This window comes from Henckelia pumila, chromosome 2 (assembly GCF_033568475.1).
Source record: "Henckelia pumila isolate YLH828 chromosome 2, ASM3356847v2, whole genome shotgun sequence".
Taxonomy (NCBI): Eukaryota; Viridiplantae; Streptophyta; class Magnoliopsida; order Lamiales; family Gesneriaceae; genus Henckelia; species Henckelia pumila.
Window position 1 is genome coordinate 109,797,061 of NC_133121.1, and position 23,096 is coordinate 109,820,156.

The 23,096-nt window shown below is 33.8% G+C and overlaps 1 protein-coding gene and 1 long non-coding RNA gene across 2 annotated transcripts; both read right to left on the reverse strand.

Moving 5' to 3' along the window:
• Positions 1–8,844: 8,844 nt before the first annotated feature.
• LOC140878143 (endoplasmin homolog) lies at positions 8,845–10,968 on the reverse strand. Its single transcript, XM_073281754.1, has 6 exons — positions 10,883–10,968; positions 10,621–10,774; positions 10,448–10,528; positions 9,983–10,094; positions 9,738–9,853; positions 8,845–8,901 (listed from the first exon to the last, which is right to left on the reverse strand). The coding sequence occupies exons 1-6, from the start codon at positions 10,966–10,968 to the stop codon at positions 8,845–8,847; spliced, it is 606 nt and encodes a 201-aa protein (XP_073137855.1).
• A 196-nt stretch (positions 10,969–11,164) lies between these two features.
• LOC140879817 (uncharacterized) lies at positions 11,165–12,155 on the reverse strand. Its single transcript, XR_012149514.1, has 3 exons — positions 12,087–12,155; positions 11,366–11,466; positions 11,165–11,262 (listed from the first exon to the last, which is right to left on the reverse strand). It is a non-coding gene; the product is annotated as an uncharacterized lncRNA (long non-coding RNA).
• Positions 12,156–23,096: the final 10,941 nt, after the last annotated feature.

Here is a 23,096-nt window from a genome sequence, read left to right on the forward strand (position 1 = left end):
CATGTGCTATCTGAATACCTCGATTATTTATTTACGAGTGAATCAGAACCGAGTCTTGATCAGAGGTAAGATGATCAGAGGAGGACTGAAATAGATTTGATGATTCTGGTATCCTAACCCTTTTGATAATCAGATATGTCTCGACGACCAGGCCGACCTCCTCTCAGACCACAGGTTCCTACTCCTAGGCCAGAGCAGACAGTGCATCCTCTGCCTGAACAAACAGTAGTACCTCCGACAGTGCCTCAGGTTACTGCAATTCCGAGTAATGAACAGGGAAGTACCTCTCGAGATATGACGGATATGTCTGCTACACCAATGGAAACGTTGTTGAAAAGATTTCAATCTTAAAAGCCGCCAACCTTAAAAGGTACTGAGAATGCAGTCGAATATGAAGGATGGCTTGATGATATGGAGATGTTGTTTGATTCACTTGACTATGGTGATGAGCGGAGAGTCAGACTGATTGGGCACCAACTGCATGAGGTTGCGAAGAGCTGGTGGTTTACGACTAAGAAGGCTCTGGAGCGTAGAGGAACAGTACTCACCTGGACAGTCTTCAAAACTAAATTCTATCAACGATTCTTTCCGGTGTCTTACCGCAAAGATAAGGGTGCAGAGTTTGCTAATCTGAAGCAGGGAAATTTGAATATTGAAGACTATGTTGCAAAATTCTCTACATTGCTACGTTTTGCTCCACACGTTGCCGACAGTGATGAGGCTATGGCTGATCAGTTCATTAATGGACTGAATCCAGAGGTATTTACTTTGGTGAACACAAGGCGACCAAATACATTTGCTGATGCCTTGAACAGTGCCAAAGGAGCAGAAGCTGGTTTGATACAACAGCGAGGAGCTTTGTATTCTGTTCAACCTCCGAGACAGCCACAATCTTCAGCTCCAATTTCACAAAAACCTCCTCGGTTTGAAAGCGGTGGCAGTAGCAGTGGCAAGAAGAAATTTTGGCAAGCTCGAGGAAAGCAGTTTAAGAGGTCTGGGAGCAGTTCTTCGAGTTCGAATGGGTCAAAACCGAAGTCTGGCATGGTTTGTAACAGTTGTGGTGGAAGTCATCCGACTGATCAGTGCCGAGGCGTATTTGGGAGTTGCCATATATGCCATCAGCCGGGACATTTTGCAAGAGTGTGCCCTCAAAGGGGTTCCGGACAGTCACGAGGTACAGAGTCATCACGATCAGTGGCTCAACCTGCAAGGCAAGCCTCATCTGTCCATTCCTTCCAACCACCACACCCACATCAACAACCAAGACCAGGAGGGAGTCAGACAGGTAGCCAGCCTTCAAGACAACAGGCTCATGTCTTTGCACTGACAGAGGAACAGGCACAGGGAGCACCAGATGATGTTATTGCAGGTAACTGTTCTCTTTATGTTTATCCTGCCTATGTATTGATAGATACAGGTGCATCCCATACATTTATCTCTGAACGGTTTGTGTCATTACATGCTTTGCCTGCTGAATCTTTACCTGTTGTTGTATCTGTCTCTTCTCCTTTGGGGAGAGGTCTTATATCAATTCAGACAGTTAAGAATTGTTTATTACAGTATGACGGTAGTGAAATAGAGATAGATTGTATTGTGCTTGGTTTGTTTGATTTTGACTGCATTATCGGAATTGATATGCTAACCAAGTACAGAGCTACCGTAGACTGTTTTCAGAAAGTGGTGAGGTTCAGACCTGAGATGGCTGGAGAATGGAAGTTTTATGGTAAGGGTTCTCGTGCTAAGATTCCTCTGATTTCTGTATTATCTATGACCCGACTTTTGCAGAAAGGAGCGGAGGGATTTATTGTTTATACAGTTGATGTTTTAAAAGCTAGCCCGAATCTGGCTGATTTGCCAGTGGTTAGTGAATTTGCGGATGTTTTCCCTGATGAGATTCCAGGACTACCTCCGTACCATGAGATTTATTTCAATATAGAACTGATGCCAGGTACTGCACTGATTTCTAAAGCACCTTATCGAATGGCACCAGTTGAATTGAAGGAGTTGAAAGATCAGTTGGAAGATTTACTGGCCAAGGGATACATTCGACCCAGTGTTTCTCCTTGGGGAGCTCCAGTACTGTTTGTCAGAAAGAAAGACGGTTCAATGAGATTGTGTATCGACTACCGGCAACTGAACAAGGCAATGGTAAAGAACAAATACCCTTTGCCTCATATTGATGATTTATTTGACCAGTTGCAGGGTTCTTCGATGTATTCCAAGATCGATCTGAGATCTGGATACCATCAGCTGAGAGTTAGAGATTCTGATATTCCGAAAACTGCTTTCAGAACCAGGTATGGCCACTATGAGTTTATAGTTATGCCGTTTGGTCTGACAAATGCTCTAGTTGTGTTTATGGCTTTGATGAACCGTGTGTTTCATAAATATCTGGATGACTTCGTTATCATTTTTATTGATGATATTCTGATATATTCGAAGAATTTGATTGATCATTCTGAGCATTTGAGAACCATGTTGAAGACTTTAAGAGCTGAGAAACTGTATGCTAAACTGTCGAAATATGAGTTTTGGCTGAAACAGGTTGTTTTTCTTGGACATATCATATCCGGAAATGGTATAGCTGTTGATCCAAGTAAAGTTGAGGCAGTGATCAATTGGTCGAGACCAACATCTGTTCCTGAGATACGTAGTTTCATGGGTTTGGCTGGGTATTATCGTCGGTTCATTAAAGATTTTTCCAGTATTGCGAAGCCGATTACTCAGTTGACTCAGAAGAATGCTCCATTTATCTGGTCTGAAGCCTGTGAATCCAGTTTTATTGAGTTGAAGAAGCGACTGACCAGTGCACCAGTCTTGATGATTCCTTCAGGTACTGGTGGTTTCACTGTTTATTGTGATGCATCTCATCGAGGTTTGGCATGTGTGTTGATGCAGCGAGGGCATGTGATTGCTTATGCCTCACGACAGTTGAAGCCTCACGAGACCAGATATCCGATTCATGATCTTGAATTGGCCGCCATTGTATTTGCTTTGAAGATTTGGCGACATTATCTGTACGGGGAACAATTTGAAATCTATTCTGATCACAAGAGTCTGAAATATTTGTTTTCACAGTCAGAACTGAATATGAGACAGCGGAGATGGCTTGATTTGCTGAAAGATTTTGATTGTGAGATTAGATACTATCCGGGAAAATCGAATGCAGCAGCTGATGCATTGAGTCGAAAGGTATGTTCTTTATCTCTATCGACGATTGGTGTATCTCATTTGATTGAAGACTGTTGTTGTTCTGGATTAGTATTTGATACGAATTATCAGCCTCTGCGACTTTATCAAATTCAATTTGAACCCGAGCTACTTTTGAGAATTAAAGAAGCTCGGAAACTTGATCAGAATGTGCAGAATTCGATTGAGAAAGTCCGATCAGGGCATGTGTCCGAATACCGGGTTAGAGATGATCTTTTATATGTAAACAATCGCCTTGTAGTGCCTGATATTTCTGATGTGCGACAACAACTACTGATAGAGGCGCATTGTAGTCGTTATAGCATTCATCCTGGTGGTAGGAAGATATATAATGATTTGAAGACGCAATATGGGTGGAAACAAATGAAGGCAGATATCACTGATTTTGTGTCTTGATGTATTAATTGCCAACAGGTGAAAGCTGAGAGGAAGAAATCGCCTGGTTTGTTACAGAGTTTGTCCGTACCTGAATGGAAATGGGATCATATTTCCATGGACTTCGTGACGAGATTACCTCGATCTTCTAGAGGTTGTGATGCTATCTGGGTGATTATCGATAGATTGACGAAATCAGCGTGTTTCATTCCTTAGCGCATGACGTATAGACACGACCAGATGGCAGAGATTTATGTTCGAGAAGTTGTCAGATTGCATGGAGTGCCGAAGTCTATTGTATCAGATCGTGATCCTCGATTTACATCTCACTTCTGGCACAGTTTACAGAATGCTTTGGGTACTCAGTTACACTTGAGCACAGCCTATCATCCACAGACAGACGGACAGTCTGAGCGTACCATTCAGACATTGGAGGATATGTTGAGAGCTGTGGTGCTTGATTTTGGCACGAGTTGGCAAGATTCACTACCACTTTGTGAATTCTCGTACAACAACAGCTATCAATCGAGTATTGAAATGGCTCCGTTTGAAGCTTTATATGGAAGAAAGTGTCGATCTCCTCTGTACTGGGATGATATTTCTGATGTACCTGACACTGGACCTGATATGATTCGAGATATGACTGAACAAGTGAAGCTTATTCAGAAAAGAATGAAGACAGCTCAGGACAGACAAGCGAAGTATGCCAATATTCGACGTCGACCTTTGTCTTTTGAACTGGGGGATATGGTGTTTCTGAAGATTTCTCCATTCAGAGGCACTATCAGATTTGGCAAACGAGGGAAGTTGTCTCCACGCTACATTGGTCCCTATGAAGTTCTTGAGAAAATAGGCAATCTTGCCTATCGACTAGCTCTTCCTCCATCTTTATCTGGAATACATGATGTCTTTCATGTATCGATGCTTCGAAAATATCTTGCTGATGAATCTCATGTGTTTCAATCTGATGAGGCTGAACTCGACGAGACTTTGAGTTATTTCGAAAATCCAATTCAGATTCTTGATCGAAAAGAAAAGCAACTTCGAACGAAGACTATTCCACTTGTGAAAGTCCAGTGGAGTCGTCATGGTATTGAAGAAGCAACTTGGGAGACAGAATCAGACATGAGGCAACGATTTCCAGAGATATTTCATTGATGTGAGTCTCCTTTAGTTTTCTGTTATCTGATATCTGTTATATGATCTGTTGATATTACTTGAGATTTCGAGGACGAAATCGAGTCTTAGTGGGGGAGAATTGTAACGCCCGGAATTATTTAATTTTAATCCGAGAATATTTAATTTGAGAATATTTGGAGTTTTGATTTAAATTCTAATATTCTTAAATTATTTAGGATTGAAATTGAATGAAATGAGAAATTGAGGACCAAATCGCAATTATTGAAGAGTTGAGGGGCTAAATTGCAATTATCATTGAAGTTATCAGAATTGTAAGTGATTAATCAGCTTGAATACGTGTATGTAGGAGAACATATTCAGAAAGTTGAACAGGGAGCCGAGTTCTTCTTTTTCCTTTGAGATTTTGATTTTCAAATCGCCGTATCTTTTGATCCGGTTATCCGATTTCGATTCCGAAAGATGTTCTGGAATCCTTGCAAGAAGACCTTCTATTTGATGTAAGTTTTCTCTTAGTTCATCATGATTTGAGAATTCGAAATTGACAGAGATCAGAACTTTGTATGGAATTGTTGTTGATGAGCTTCTATACTTTGTTATGTTGAAGTTAAGTTGAAGAATGGATTGTTGGATTGGTTCTTATGATTTCCCAGCTATGATTCGACTTATATGTTTGCTGATATGTTGAGTTTGGATTGATATATAGCTGATATGATTATAGAATTGTTATAGTTGCGTTCGGGATTGCCGAGTTTATATCGATATGCCGTCGAACTTTTGATTTGAGGTGTTTTACTATATTATGCTTGAGCTGCTATTGAGATGAGCTTAAGCTGATGTTCTTTGGCAATGAAGTTTTGGTTTCAGCTTAGAAACAAGAGCCATCGAGCTTGAGAACATCGACTTCGAACCAGTAGAGAATTGAAGCAAGGTTTGAAGCTATTCTATAATAGAGTTGTATGGTTTTGAGCAGATTTTGAGTCAAGGCTTATATTGGTTTATTGCACAGCTTTGGACAATTAGAAGACACCATAAACATCACATTTGAAAGGTAAAAGTGGACTATTATTTGAATGGGATTATAACTCGAGATGGTTTGTATCGAGTTCCCTAAATCACATATTTATTTGCTTAATTTCTTTTATATGCTCTTCTATGAGTTGTTGAATGAGTCTTTGTTGTTAATGGATGCTTTTATGATGATATATGTTGCATTCATCTTGCAAGACTTATTCCTTGATTTTGAAATGAACAGAGACGTTCGAATAGACGATTTGAGGGATTATATATGTATGGCCTGGGTGGTTGACGTAGCCTAGCATCTGAAATGCATATGTAGTGGCTTCAAAGTCTAGAGAAGGAAGATAAGTAGCCCCACCTCGATCGGGAGAGTCGATGGTTAGTTATGATATCTTCTTCTCGGGATCCCAACCGAAGAAATGAGAGAATTGTTGGAGAACCTTGTTTTAAAACATGCATTTTTTTTTATTTTATATCATGAGTTTGATATATGCTTGCTATGCATGTTTAGTTGTTTTTACTGGGAAATGTATTTTTCACCGGAGTTATCCGGCTATTGTTGTGTTGTATGTGTCATGGCAATAGGCGGGAGTGGATCCGGGCAAAAGCGAACTTGAAGAACAAGGGATGAGGAGAATAGCGTGATGATCCGGTGTAGAATTAAAGTTGTTGTCATATATGTTAAGGATAAGAGTTGAAGTTATGAACTATTAGACTTGAATCTTAGTGTTGGGTGTTGGTATTTGATCTTGTAAATACACTTGAACTAGATGTTTACTCTTATCTTGAGTTGTTAATATATATGTTGTTGACTTGTTAAGGTTTCTATACCATGATAATGCTTATGAGAGTTGATTCAACATGTTTAGAACTTGATCCTTACCTTGTGCATGATTTGGTGTATCAAAGAATCAAGTTGGGAAGCTATTTTGTAGAGTTGGATTGAGCTGCAATCCTTGGGCAAAAATCTGCCCAGAGCAGCGCTCGAGCTGTAGAAAACAGCAGCCCGAGCGCAGCTTGGGGCAGAGATGTTCTGCTTCGATGCAAGCAGGGCTATTGAGCTGCAATCCTTGGGCAAAAATCTGCCCAGAGCAGCGCTCGAGCTGTAGAAAACAGCAGCCCGAGCGCAGCCCGGGGCAGAGATGTTCTGCTTTGATGCAAGCAGGGCGCGCCCGAGCGGCGCTTTTCTGTCGCTCGAGCGCAGCCCAGGGTTTTAAAAAAAAAAAAAATTTGTTGCAGCTTCAGATGCTTGGTGATTGCTTATTCCTAATTCATGATCTTGGATTAATTTTGTGATTTGAGAGATTAAAAACCGGGTCGTCACAGATGCTGTCAATTAATGCTGGTTTTCAAGTAGTTTAGAGGAGCCAAAAGTTACGATTCCTAAAATTAAGGACAATGAAGTATTGATCAAGGTGTGGGCTGTAGGTGTCAATAGAGATGACATTAATGTTGATGTGGCTACAAGTGTCGGGTTTTTCCGCCCAGGCTTTGAATGCTCAGGAATAATTGAAGCTGTTGGAAGAAATGTCAATTGTCGGAAAGTTGGAGAAAGGGTAATCGTCATTTTTCCCTAAAGAGATGTATTATAGAATGATGATGAATTATGTTTTTTCCCTGCCTTCCTTTTAACTTTTATGCTGACTGTTAAACATTATTTTTTTAACCATAGCTTGACAATTTTGCAATGCATGATATAAATTGTGAATTTCAGGTTTGCGCCATTCTTGAGGGAGGAGGGTATGCTCAACAAGTGGCCGTACCATAAATATAGCTATAGCAGTTGTGGACACTACAAGAAAAACGGCCAAAGACAACGCTTTTTTCGCGTTGTTAATGTCCCCGAAAAAGTGTTGTCGTAGCCAGTGTTGTAAAAGACACGCTCAAAGACAACATGGAAAAAGCGTTGTCGTTTTTGGATACGACAACGCTTTTTGTCATATCTAAAAATGACAATGTTTTTTCCACGTTGTCTTTGTCACAAAAAAGCGTTGTTGTAGCCAATATTGTAAAAGGCCGCGGTCAAAGACAACGCTTAAAAAGCGTTGTCATTTTGAGCGAAGACAACGCATAAAAAGCGTTATGATATTTGAAAAAAAGTGTTGTCTTTTTTAGTAACGACAACGCTTTTTCCACCTACGACAACGTTTAAAAAGCGTTGTCTTTTCTCAAAAAAAAAACAAAAAAAAAAATTAATTCACAAATTTTCAATATTATCACTCAATATTCAAAATTTTTGAAAATTAAATCTAATATACAATATTTCAATATTATAAATCATTCAAATATAACAAATAATCGAACTCTTCATGTTCATCTCGGCCATGTCAAAGTTCCTATCTTATCACTGCAATTGGTAGTTGCTGATCTCATAGTTTCACAAGCTGAAATCCTACGCACCTGTAGATCAATTTGTATCAGCAATTTCTTCAGAGTATATATATTCACGAAAAAATTTTAAATCATAAGAATTCTAAAGCATAAAAATTAAGCTTAGTTACAAAGTCGCAACATAAAAAAACCTAAATACAGAGTGCTTCAGAGTCACAACAAACATGGAACATAAGGAAGTTCCAGAACAGGGAAGAAGCCTGACAAATGTCAACCGAGAAGCCCCACACCTCATTGAGATCATATTGGCACAAGAGCCCAACAAAGAATGCAGTTTTATCACCAAGTAAAGATTTAAATAAATCATTATATACTGTAAAATATTTTCCAGTTGACTGCTACCAAAGGTATCAATATGTAATTCAAGAAAAATGGGCAAACATCAAACATTCAGTACAAGTTAATTGTGATGAGGATAAATGCGTGTCTGGACTAAGTAGTGTAAAAACTCGCAAGGCGTAACATCACCACAAGCGAGGGATTTGTGCAATTAAATTTGTAATAGGAAACCCCTTGAGATGTATGAGAAAATATACATGCAGTAATAGAAAATTTATAACTGAGAGTTTGGATATTTCTGGCGCTACCTCAAACCAACCTCCGAGAGGGAAGAATGCGTTCCTCTGTGGAGTCGGTCACAAGAACTAGGAGTATGAGCTCTTGGGAGATGCACTGGACCTTAAAAACGTGATAAGTTTGCTAGTTGAGAAATTAAATTTTCCCAATGATTCCATCCTCATTCTTGTAGGTAATGTTGTGTTCCTTAACCTGGAATAAGCATATTTATACAGCACACACACTTTTAAATGAATGTTTTTTGTATATAAAGAAATCAAACATGATTGCTATACAATGAATTATATACAATATTAATGAACATGCATGGAGGACTCCTGTCTAGAAGAGTATTATTATATAAGCGCATGTAAAATAAGAGAATAGGCATGAAGGAGAGTTAACATAAATGAATGAATCACTGTATCTATACACGTACACAAATCCTTAATTAGATGAGGTAAATTAATTAACAATATTTATTTAAACAGTCAAATAATCTCACACAGCCACCCAACAAGGATATATAATCATTTCATATACAATTAATTAACCCCAGTACTGTTCATCAACTAATTAATTAAGATAAATCAATAAAAACAAAAGCCCCACCTGCGAAACTGAAACATACAGCACCAACTGACAAATTAATAATGTCTTGTTTCTTCCGTTATTTTTCGAGTGACAACCTTACCATAACAAAGGTCGCATTAGCTGCAACAACTTTCCACCCATAATGTCCCAGCATCTTTGCTGAATGAATCGCAGCCCCCCCCCCCTACTCCTCAACAAGGGGCAGAGTGATCAAAGCAGCTATGGAACCACAAAATATCCCAGTAGCTAAACTCGAGGCCGCCTTCTCCACCGTTGTCTTCAAAATAGGCCGATCCATAACTGCAGAACCTTAATTTCTACATAAATTAAACAAATATATAATTACACAACCCACACCTCAAATTCAATTAAAACTTGGATCCATCGAGCAACAAAACTAAAGCAACTAAGTCCAGAAATACTGATTCGATCGATCGATAAAGTACTTGGCATACATTATGTTTGCTAATCACTTCAACGTAGTCAGCCACAAGATATACGGAGTAAAATCCAACACCAAATTGCCCAATAAGGTTAAGATCTCCACTGGTCTGCATTTTGTCTACAAATGTTGTATAGAAAAATGTCATTGAAAGTTAAAAACAAGGAAAATCCGATCTGTAAATGCTTTCAAGTAAAAGTAAAATCAACTATTGAGCCATCATACACGAATACAAGATACAAACAAACATACACACACCTGAAGTTCCAGATTTGGCAATGGTTCCCAAATTCTTGATCAAATCCTCCTTTGTCATTCCAATACCTCTGTCATGAATTGAAACTGTTTTCTTCTCTTTGTCCAATGTAATCTGCATTTGTTCATTTTGTTCATAATAAGTCATGTCCATTAATTTTCAGAAAAATGAGTTCATTATAAAATCTGATAAAACAACTTAAAATTCCACGAGAAATCTTTATGATTACAACACTCAACAAGCAGTCAATACATAATCAAGAAATATGATGTCTATAAAATTCTAATACAGCCACTTAACAAACTCCAGAGTACTTTCATGAAAATCTGAAAAATTATTCTTTACAACATTGGAAAAATTATTGCATGCATCAGTAATACCATAATCTAATGCTTAAAAGCTTCCTACAGAATGCTAAACGAAAAATTTAGCAAAACTGACTAAACTAAAACCAATAAATCACGAACCTGAATCTCGAGCTTTGTATCATCACCTTCACCCAAAATTTCTTTGTCGGTGAGTGACAGGAATCTAATCTTGTCCAGTGCCTAAATCAGCAACAAACATACATCAAACACAAGCTCTTTCCAGCGAAGTTGATGTAAATAACATCAAACAAAGGGGAACAACAAAAGCTCACATTAGAGGCATTTGAGATCAACTCTCTCAAGAAAATATCCTTATTGCTGTAAAGCGAGTTGATAATGATGACCATAAGCCATGAAACTTCAGCCTGGAATTGATACTTCTCAGCATCGGCACGAAGAGTTTTCCTTGATATGGACTCACATTCTCTGAATAACAGCAGCAAATCACACACCCAAAAATATAGATTGATTATTGATAGTTTTAAAGTGACAAATAGCATTTGAATGAAACTTGAAGATGGTATTTCAAAACACCTCTTAACAACATTAGAATCTGTAGATAATCCATGGGGAACAGCTCCAATCTTATCTTCCACTTTTGCCGTGTGCATTAGCAACATAGTTTCCAAAGCTTAGAAACACAGATGAAAAGGAGGCACTGAGTTTGTTTCAATTCTAGGCTATCTACTTGCAGAAAGATTAAGATATTTATTTGCTTTCTGAGAGTATGCCACATAAGTTGTGAATCATTCATTGCAGAAGATAGGTAAGAAAGCATATACAACTACATGTTCACTCATTGATACCTGTGTAAGATGAGTCCAAGCCTCAAGGAAATTTTGATCGATTTGGATTGCTTTCAGGTGTGCCTCTTTAGCTCTTTTATATTCACCAAGTGAGGATAGAGACAAACCCTATGAAACAAACCAGATGCAATTTATCACTACACATTTTTGTGTAAGCCATTTACTTTGCTAAACAAAAGTAACAACTGAAGCTTAGTTGTATTGGACTGACCAGGTAAGTGTATGCAGATTTGTTATCTGAGTCAACATTTACACATGCAGTTAAGTCATTAACAGCAGCTTCATAATCCTTAAATTTAAAATTTACAATACCTGCAAAGTATTTTATTACATGATTACTTCTGTAACATGTAGCAAAGTAACAAGCAATTTAAAGAGGGAAAAAATAATATTAAAGAAAAATAAAGGAGCCTTCATCTTTCATGATAAGCACAATATGCAAGAAATAGGTCTAGATGCCGGTGTCCTAACAATGTTAAGCAGAAATCGGCCAGTTTTTAGTTGCAATGCAACAGTATGCGTCCATACAAATTGTGAAGCCCTATAATATTTATTTTGCAAAATATTTGAAATTTCTAAATTTTGTTGCTGATGGGAGTTCTGTTGTATTTTGTCTCTTCTGCAGTTAAAATTTGTGCGCTTCTGTGTTAAATTGTTGCTTAGAACTTTCAAATAACGTTTATTGTCTGTCTCTTCTCCATCATAAATTTCAAATAAGTTATTAACTTGTTCTGAAAATAAATGTTATGATCTCTTTTTCCCCATCCACAACCATACACTTGGCCTTTGCTAGATTTGTAGAGATAGCCAGGAACACTGGTTATATTAATTTAATTTGAAATACCATGATCTTTAAGAAAATGATAAAGGCTGGAGGTAATATGAAACAAATCATAAAACAACAGCATAAAATATCGAGTCATAATAAGTACCCCTTTCATGCAATATGTCCACTGAGTTTGGCTCAAATTCCAATGCTTTTGTCAAGTCAGCAATTGCCTGTGACACCAATAAATAATGGCAGGTTAATGCCTAGGAACATAAGCAAAAAAAGACACTCCCACAGACTCCGCTTGCAATCACAATTTATGATATCTCCATAAGGATCCAATGGATCCTGAATGAATGCCAATGCAACTCTAATGTAATATTTATGGTAACAAAATGTCAACAGTGTTGGCTTCTGCCACCAAATGTCATTCCACCAACCCCAACCAAAGCCTCAATACCAACCATCTCTAAATCGTCGATTCAATCTCTATTGAATTGCATCCTCCTCTCCTCAAACTACCATGACCAACAACGTTATATCAATCCAAGTTAATTTTAAAAAATCTTCGTAAGAAAGTTGCTACTGAAAATAACCTCACCAAGGTCACACTCAACTAATATTTTCTAAAGACCAATTTTCTAATATACGTTTAATTTTATTCTATAAAACCAATTCTCATCTAGAAAAGCAAAGCCCACCATCTTATGTTCATATCATTTTCTAAAAACTCATTTTCAGATTGACTTTTATTTCCATATTTCCTAAAAAATACAACGTTGTTACATTATATGAAATTATAAAATGTTATAACACAATAAACATACAAAAATCAACATACCATTAAAAGATCAATTACCAAATGATTTGACCACTATTAAGTTTTTTTAAAAGACAATCAAAACCAAACATACACTTCATTTCCTAATACTTTTTCAAAAGGAAAAAAAATAAATCATTTTTTTCAAAACAGATCACTGGAAGCAGTGAAAACAAAGCCAAACATACCACCCTCAATTGCTTCCTGGAGAGAGAAGCCGTAACAAAATTTGGTGACATCTACTGAAAATGACAAATCTATGTGCTGCTACAAATTACAGTTGATTAAAGCATGCGACACGCGTTAAACAGAAAAATCAATGGCATATAACATAGTTACAGTCAATCATCGGTTTGGTTAGAGTATCAAAGATCAATAGTGAAATTAATGGTTGTTTTATCAAATGACAAAAACAGAGGACAATGTTGAATCCTCGGAGTCCAGATAGGGGGTTGTATACTGCTTCTTGGACATGTAGTACATACAGTTTTTCACACAATGAATGCTGCAAATTGCTTTGATTGAAGATTTACAAAGGGTTTGATGGAGAAAGTTAAATTTGATGAAATCGTTGTAAGGTTAGACTTTATCAATAAAGCAAAGAAAATCGAAAATCCAGAAATCGGAGTTATACATTCAAGGGAGAAATACAGTAGTCGAGTTCTAAACATACCCTAGAGGATCAAGACAGGCCGATATGAACATAGCGGGATCCTCAGTGAATGATGTAACCAACTGATGAATCTGTTGTTCGTCGCAGAATTGGAACAGCTTTTGAACCACAAAACTAAGGGATCGGTATTCACCTGTAGTGAAGATGCGAGGTGGGCTTCCCGACGGCTCGAGCGAGAACATTGCGAGGTGTCAACCAATTCATCGTCGGAGTCACTTCAAAAATCGTTTGAAGAATCGAGCAAAAATCGAAGCCATAAATCGAGGTGGGATTTTGAATTGAAAGAGAGAAAAAGGAGCTAAGGGATATGTCGGAAGAAGAAATCGCGATCGAGAGAAGGGGTCTGAGATTTGGGGATCTAATTGGCTAAGGAAATATTATTTATTTTATGTTTTATTTTAAATAAAAATAATATTTTTTCTACAACACTTTTTAAAAAGTGTTGTGATATAAAAAGTGTTGTGATACATGGGAAAAAAACGCTCATAGACAACACTTTTAAAAGCGTTGTCTTTGACCCCAAAAAAAAGCTTATTGACAACGCTTTTTAAAATAAACGTTGTCTTTGATGAACAAAAAACATATAACGACAACGCTTTTCACTAAAAGCGTTGTCTTTTAAAAAAAGACAACCCTTTTCGTTAAAAGCGTTGTCTTTTAAGTGTTGTGTTTGTGCATTTTTCTTGTAGTGGGACTTGGTTTGGATGGAACCGATAGGCTGCTAGAATTTGTACAAGAAATGCAACACAGTATGTCGTCAAACTCCTGCAGTGGAACTTTATATTGGGCAAAAAGCACTGGTGGAGGTTCTGGTGGAACGGTATATATGTGCCATCGGTAAGAACTTGTGCCAATTAAGTTAACTTCTCAACTTTTCGTCAAGTGTGTGATGTCCCGCTGAAACCCCATATCCTGTTTCATCGAAGAGTTCTAATTATGCAGGTTCAACAGAGAGCTAGCTACGACTGCCACTAGCTTTTTGTCATTTTTGTTCGACAAGTTCGGCTATTTTAAGATATGTTTTAGATCACATCAAGCTACATTGGAATACGACTCTTACTATCAGTGCAAGATTATTTATGATCTCCACATTTTAATTACTTACTAAATTAATCAAATTTCTTATTGCACCAGATTTTCAAAATATAAATATTAAACACTATTGAATGTGGTTTGACATTTCGTTTCGATTAGCTAAAAGTTCATCCTAAAATGTACCTTAATCCTATGTCTTTATGCATGTGGATTTATGGGGATGTCATAAGTGTGTTAAATTGACAATGGAACGCGTTTAAAAATTTGGGTGCATGCATGTGATTCCAATCCTCCCCACCTTTTATATCATTTTAAAAAAAATTAATGGTTACTAACGACTAAATAAAAATTAATTAATTAATGGTTACCAAATGCTAATTAATGGTAACCAAAGTCTTCTTTTTTAAAAAAAAAAATTACAAAGGGAGATATGGGGCTACACGCACGGTTTCCTACAAATGGCTAATTTAACGGTTGCCAAGGGTTATCTATTTTAATAAATCTGAATTTATTTTTTTTAATCCTAAAATACCTAATTAACGGCTAGTTAAAGGCTATGTTAATTTTATTTTTTAAAAAAAAAAGTATCTATAAATACTGATCAATTTCTACATATTATTTTATTGATCTATAAACACTTATCTATTTTAATGTAATTTTTATTTCAATTAATGTAATTCTCCCGATAATTAATGTAATTTTCAATAAATTTAATGTAGTCATTGTAAAATAGTTTGGAAAATAACCAATGCAGAGTACTTTGATTGTCACATAACCAATGCGTGTCACATAATTTTCTTGAAAAAAAAGACTAAATTTATATATAAAAAAAATGGAAACACTAAAACTGAAATCCTTGAAAAAACAGAAGTCAAAATCATCGATAAAATTATGAAACCATAATTACATTTTTTTCCTAAAATTTACTTTTTTGGATAAAAAGCAAATACTTTTTTGGTGGTCAGCAGCTAGAGTACTTGCTCCGGAAAAACTGCAAATTTGGTCATGTATGTTTGTCACTTTGCGATTTTGGTCCTCTATATTTTTATATTTCAGTTTTAGTCCTGCATGTTCTTTTTGGCAATTTCGGTCCTTTTTATTCAAAAATGCTTACGTGGCACTGTACACGTCAGCTCCACATCAGCACTGAATTGGTGCCACGTCGGAAAAAGGACTAAAATTGCCAAAAAAAATAAAGATAGCAGATTAAAACTGAAATCTGAAAATATAAAAGACTGAAATCACAAAGTGACAAAACATACCGGACCAAAAAAGCAATTTTTCCGTACTTGCTCCTTACAAGTTTCAAGGAAAGAACATTAATGGACCTCTCCTCGAAGCCCAGATTTCTACCTTTAAATGTAAGTCCATCCATTCAATGTAGTGACAAAGATTTCTGACATCATCAGGCTCTCCCCCGATCTGAAGTGACCAAACTGACGAATATTTTGTTTCTACGCATAGTACTGTATTTCACAGGTAATTCTATTTAATTTTCAGCGCTTACGTGTTTTTTTATATTGTCGAATCCAGTAACTTTGAGCTGAATCCTTGTATTGCACTCAGAGGCATACCCTAAGATTTTTAGCTTGTGGGAACGCTAGTCACTTATGTTAATTGTGTCGCTCATGGAAATTTGGCTTCTAGTGGATGACGACGTTTTTATCATACGAACACACTTTTGCCCCTCGTCACGGGAGTGGCGCACAGCAAATTCAAAAACCATCAGTGGTATATATTTTTTCCTATCATGTTGTATTGGGTTCGCATGCCAGTTATTTTTCAGCTGAAGAGAGAGTTCAAAAGGCGTAAAGCGGCGGCAGAAGAGACAGCAGCGAGGGCACGGGAAGATACAGATGTAGCGACAGCGGTATTGGCAGCTCGGAGGACTGAAAGGGAAGGTTTTGTAGGGACTTTGAACATACTGATGACTCAACACAACATAGCTAGAGTTGACATGGAAAACCAGCCAGCTAACTTTACCGAGTTCGACACCATGAGTGATATCATACAAGCACAGATGGCTCAATACCAGGCACCTTTGGAAGAGATAAGGCTGGATTAGCTTAATTATGTTGAAAATTTCCACTTGTTGCAACAGTTAGTTACATATTAACTCATATTTTGAAAGTTTTTGGTTTTATTAATTTTTTGTGTATTTTCTTATTCATGAGAATTTTTTTTAAAAAAAAATTATCATATCATTTAAAAATTATCATATCACACTCTTCCTAAATAATTTTCTAAGAATTTTGACGTCAGTTTGTATCCAGTTTTCATCCCTCAAACGGGAAATATACTTTTTTCATTCAAATACCAATTACGAGAGCGACAAAAAAAGAAGGAAATTACAGGTACTCAAATACTTAAATGAAGCATATTTAATGACAAATGATTTCTCTCTCAATAAATAAAAATTATCATAATAATAATGTTAAAATAGAACCACTAAAATTGTAAGTAAATTGAACATTTAAATATAGATTTTTAAAATTTTAACCCCTTATATAGAGAGAGTAATTATGTGCAGGGATTTTGTGTGCACCGCGTGATGTTTGTGCAAACATCTGAGATGTTGTGCGAACATCTAATTTTTATTTTTAGATGTTCGCGTGCACATCTTAGATGTTCGCGCAAACATCACGCGGTGCACACAAAATCCCTGCATATTAGTGTGCAGTAGATCATCATCATTATTATTATTATTATTATTATTATTATTATTATTATTATTATTATTATTATTATTATTATTATTATTATTATTATTTCTACTATAAAAGTATGAATGATTGACAATGTTTTGCATTGTGAAATTTCGTTAATGCCCAAATTTTGTTCATTAGAGTGTAAAATGTGATGGGTAGTTTGGGAAGTTAGATGATAAAAATAAGGGCAATATTGTATGTTAAATTATTTGGATGTGATTGTGCTATCAATTGTGTCATTATGCATTGTGAAATTTCATTAATACCCAAATTTTGTTCATTAGAGTGTAATGTGATGAGTATTTTGGAAAGTAAGATGATAAAAATAAGAAAAAATTGCAAATTTGGTTCTGTATGTTTGTCAATTTGCGATTTTGGTCCTCTATGTTTTCATATTTCAGTTTTAATCCTACATGTTTCGATTTTTGGCAATTTCGGTCCTTTTTATTCGACAATTCTTACGTGGCACTGTACACGTCAGCTCCACATCAGCATTGAATTGATGCCACCTCAGCGCCACGTCGGAAAAAGGACTAAAATTGCAAAAAAAAAAATAATAATAAAGATAGCGGACTCAAATTGAAATCTAAAAATATAAAAGACTGAAATCGCAAAGTGACAAACATACAGGACCAAAAAAATAATTTTTCCTAAAAATAAGGGCAATATTGTAAGTTAAATTATTTGGATGTGATTGTGCTATTAATTGTGTCATTAATCATCCTAATTCATTGTACCACATTTCTTATCTTTTATTTTCACTTGATATGTTTAATTTTTAGTTGGTAAAAAAAAACAAATTTAATATGAAAAATTTTAAATGAGAATTAAATAATAATTAAAAATTTTAATTAATATGAAATATTATTTAATGAAACTCTGATTTATATATAATATATAATAAATATTTAAAAATTATTTATAGTAGTGATATAATTATTAGAATTTTAATAAAATACTAATATTAAGAAACATAATGAATGCACTAAAATTTAGTAGAAATTAGTAAACATTTTAGTGCATTTCAAAAATTAACAAAAAAAAATCTTTCTACATAAATAATTATTCTTACATGTTTAAAAACTAAAAGAGTGATCAATTTCAGTTTCACTTTTCTGTTGAAATCTACCATGTAAAGGTACTCAAATTGGATCAGTGATCCCCGGATCAATGAAGAAGGGAGACGTAAGTGGATTCTTCTTATATACAAAAATATAGTTTTTGCCATAATTTTCAATACATATTGCAACTAATAGAAATTTATGATTATAAGTTTACAATTTAAAAGTTATTAAAAACAATAAAATATAATAGAGATGTATGAGTAATAGTGAAATATTTATAAAAAACATTTATATCATCTATTTACACTTGATAAGTTTATTTTTTTGTTGGTGAAAAAGAGAGAGCAAAATGTTAATTTAATATGACAAATTTAGAATGAGAATCAAAATAATAATTAAAAATATGAATAAATATGAAATAATATTTAATGAAACTCTGATTTTTATATAATATATAATAAAAATTTAAAATTATTTATAGTAGCGATAGTAGTAGAATTTTAATAAAATACTAATAATAAAAAACACAATGAATGAACTAAATTTAGCAGAAATTAGTATCCATTTTAGTGCATTCCCAAAAAACAAACAAACAAACAAAATTTCTACAATAATTATTCTTGCATATTTAAAAACTAAAAGAGTGACAAATTTCAGTTTCTAATTTATATACACAAATATAGTTTTTACCATAATTTTCTATACAAATATATAAACACTTAAATGAACTAAAAATTATTTTTTTTCTTGGTATGTCATTTAACTTTATATATAATAATACAAAGATTGCAACTAATAGAAATTTATGATTATAAGTTTATAATTTAAAATTATTAAAAATAATAAAATATAATAGAAAATGTATGAGTAATAATGAAATTCTTATAAATAAAATATAATTATAAATAATTGATATTAATTGGTAAAAAAAAAAGCAAAACGTTAATTTAATATGACAATTTAGAATGAGAATTAAATAATAATTAAAACAATTAATTAATATGAAATAATGTTTAATGAAACTCTCATTTATATATAATAAAATTCTAAAAAATTAGTAGGATGATGGATGATATGGCGACGACAACGGTGAAACTATTAATTAATATAAAATAATATCTTTTAAAATAAATAAACTGAAAAAAAATATAAAAATTTATTGAGGATAATATTTTTAGATTATGAATTCTCATAATTAATATACATGTAGGTGATATGAAAAAAACAGATTTTAATTAAAAAACAAAATAAAAAATGGATGGATGAAGTTGAATGTAAAGAAATTATGATAATTACATTGATAACACAATTAACTATGTTAAAAAATTTAAGTTAATTTATTTTAATTTTTTCTTCAAATTAAAAAAATAATTGTTACGAAAAAATGAAGGAAGATTGGTAGTCGCGTAAATTAACATGTCATTAGGTGTAAAAATATTGAATTTTTTTATATAATTAAAACAATATCAAATTAAATTCATCAATATAAATAATTCAAATATACTTATTGATAATAAAACTCAAAATGTAATCCATATTTAGCGAAACAAACTTAACATCCAAATATAAAGCCTTTAGTTACTATTAAAGTACGAATGATAGAAAAAAAATTTGCATTGTGAAATTTCATTAATTTCCAAATTTTGTTCATTAGAATGTAAAATTTAATGAATATTTTGGAAAATTATATGATAAAAATAAAGACAATATTGTAAGTCAAATTATTTGAATGTAATTGTGCTATTAATGGTGTCATCAATCACCCTAAATTCATTGTACAACATTTCTATAATTTATTTACACTTGATATGCTTAATTTTTAGTTGATAAAAAAAGAGATCAAAACATTAATTTAATATGATAAATTTAAAATGATAATTAGAAAAAAATATTAATTAATATGAAATAATATTTAATGAAAACAAATGGATGGTTTGATTATTACTTATTTTATTTCTATTATAATATGAGTAAATTTAAAGTTATTTTAATGTTATACTATATTTAATATAAAAACTATTTAGTTAAGATATTTCCTCTATTTTTTGTTTACGTGTATTAATTGTTTAACTATTAAAAAAAATTACATCATTTATTATCAAAATTCAATTTGATATAATTTTGAATATTGTTTTTAGTGAAAATAAACGGAGTGATCAATTAATATATCACATATTAAATATTATTTAAGTATTTTAACGTGTGTTCTAAGTAATTTTTATAGAAACAACGATGTGATAATATATAATAAGTTTAAAATCACAGTACTTTAAGTTACTATTATAATTTTTCTTACTTTTTTATGAAAGTTTATTTTAATTGTTATATTTATATGTTAAATTATTCATATAAGTACTTTAACACTCTGAGCAATTCCTATAGAAGACAACAAAGTGATAATATATAATAAGTTTAAAATCACAGTACTTTAAGTTATTATTCTAAGTTTTTACTTATTTTATGAAAGTTTACTTTTATTTTTATATTTTTATGTTAAATTAATCATATTATAATTCAATAAATAATTACAAAATTATTATTGTATATATATATATAATAAAGTTTGAAAAATCCAAATAAAAGATAAAGTATATGAAAAAAATTAGCGACTTAGAAATTTTAGTTATTATGTTATTTTTTAATTATAAAAATTAATTTCATATATTATTATATCTAAATATTTATTATTACAATTATATCATATGCTTTGATTTCTCATTGTTTTTGGCCATTTAATATTGTGTCATTGTTTTTTAGAATACCTATTTTGACTTCTTTATAATTACGTTTATATATCATTTTGTACTACAGGTGTTAAATGTTTTAACAAAATATTTGATTTTTTTGGCTTATGATATATTCATGTTAATTTTTACGTTATATATAGACTCCTAGGTCAATATTTTTTTTTGAATTAAATAATAAAGTTGAGCATATTGAAATATGTGACATGATTTGCAAAATATATATATATATATATCCTAAAATACGGTGCTTGCTTTCCATGACTTTGTTGATGTGCCTCTTGTTGTGCACCGCACCTATTCTAATAAATTTACTTCACAGTATAGTTTTAAAAATATTATTTGTCTTCCTTAATTAGAGAAGAACTCGGAATTAAGGAAGATGCAAAAGTTCTTATTTATAATTTTGGTAGTGTTCATGTTAAGCTATGCAAGGCTTTCTTAGCTACTTTTATCATTTAGACCATGACTCTGAGATATCAAGAAATGATTATCTTGGTTAAAAAAAAGTAATAAAGTTGATAAAAATAGATCTTCAATTCATTGCTCCCACGCCACAAGAAGCAGGGTGGAAGCTAGAGTTGGATATCATGTATTGTGGTGGAATATTCAACAGATATTTAAGTATTTTCTCGTCGTTTAGGTTTGTTGGGCATCAGAAGGGCAGGTGCTTCCTGAAAATTTTATGTAGCTTCAGAGAGTTAGTGGGAAAGATATAGATGTCCCTGAGTGGTATATGCTTGCACAAAATGAACTTGGTTTCCACTCTTCATTACCATATGATGACAGTATTCAGAGGAGCTCATCCTCGAAAGAGTAAATTAATGCTTGTTTTCTAGTTCAAGCTTCTTGGTGTATGTACTGTTTTCAACTGATGACCATTTGACATAATCTGGATCTAAGTTATTAATTTTTTCAGAACTGAAGATTTCGAAATTTTGCACGGAGATCATCTTGGTCCTTCAGATACAATTAGTTTCTTATTGAGCTTGGCGGAACTTCATGTCTTGAGCCGCCAAGGTAATGTTGGTAAGCATATATCAAGGGAGAGTCTTGCTGCTGCTGCAATGCTTAATTGAGAGGTATTTCTTCTTTACCATTCGGTTTGTAAGTGCTCGTAAATAACTGAAGGCATGGTAAGATGTTCGGACATGTACCTTTACCTCAGGACTTCATTTGCTAATGTTATTTGAATCAGACACAGTGAGACAGACATCTAGCTTCTAGAACATTCATGTCAAACATATGGATCGACACCCTCTACCAAGATGTAATGGACGCTCATATATATACACGTTTTTCTAGCGGACACATTTGATATTTGACGTATTTTTTGTATTACTTGCCATTTGTTTATGTTGGCGTAAGAATGCATGGATAATGCCTATTGGCCTCTTTATCACCTTATCATAAGAGATTCGTAACTACGAATGAATTATGCCTATTGGCCTCTATATCACCTTGTCATAATTAGAGATTCATAACTTAATTAAGTTCCATGATGGAGATACAAATGGACCTTTAACTAACCAAATGCATCTACACAGTGGTAAACATGCTGACATTTTCTTATTTGAGTAGGTTGTTAATTTCACTTCATAGTATTTGTATGCTTTCATGTTGAAATTTGATGTGTTGTCGTGATTAAGTTCTTTCACTTTGTTTTTCTTTTTCAATATTAGGTTTCTAATATTATTTTTAGGCTTTGATATTGTTCTTGATTATGGAGTTTCCGAGCTTGAGAGAAACGTAAGGTGGTGCAAGAGCGGGGACGTGATGTTGTAATTGTGTATATGGGTGGAGACAATGATATAGGCCAGGATTATAGATCTCCTTGCACCATGTGCAGTTAAAGGTAAAAGTGATTAAACTTTTTTGTACTAGTGTGTTTTGTTGGCCTAGATCTCATCCCCGGTTATCTTTTCACTGTATTTGTCATTAAAAAAAATTTCCCAGTTACCAATCTGCGACATAAAGATTTTCAGTACAAAGCATCTGTTATCGCCGGACTGAGAGCCGATTTGTGGCCTGCCGTTCTCGAGAAAAGAGTTGTTCCCGCAGTCGAACATCGTTTTCCGGCGAGTGAAGCTCAACAAGCTTTGGACTGTTTAAAGAAAAAGGATAGTGTT

Coding starts and splice junctions, on each gene's coding strand:
- LOC140878143 (XM_073281754.1), bottom strand. CDS start 10,968: ATGTTGCTAATGCACACGGCAAAAGTGGAAGATAAGATTGGAGCTGTT. Junction 10,095..10,447: donor ATACAAAGCTCGAGATTCAG/GTTCGTGATTTA, acceptor GAACAAATGCAG/ATTACATTGGACAAAGAGAA. Junction 9,854..9,982: donor TGCCAAATCTGGAACTTCAG/GTGTGTGTATGT, acceptor TTTTCTATACAA/CATTTGTAGACAAAATGCAG.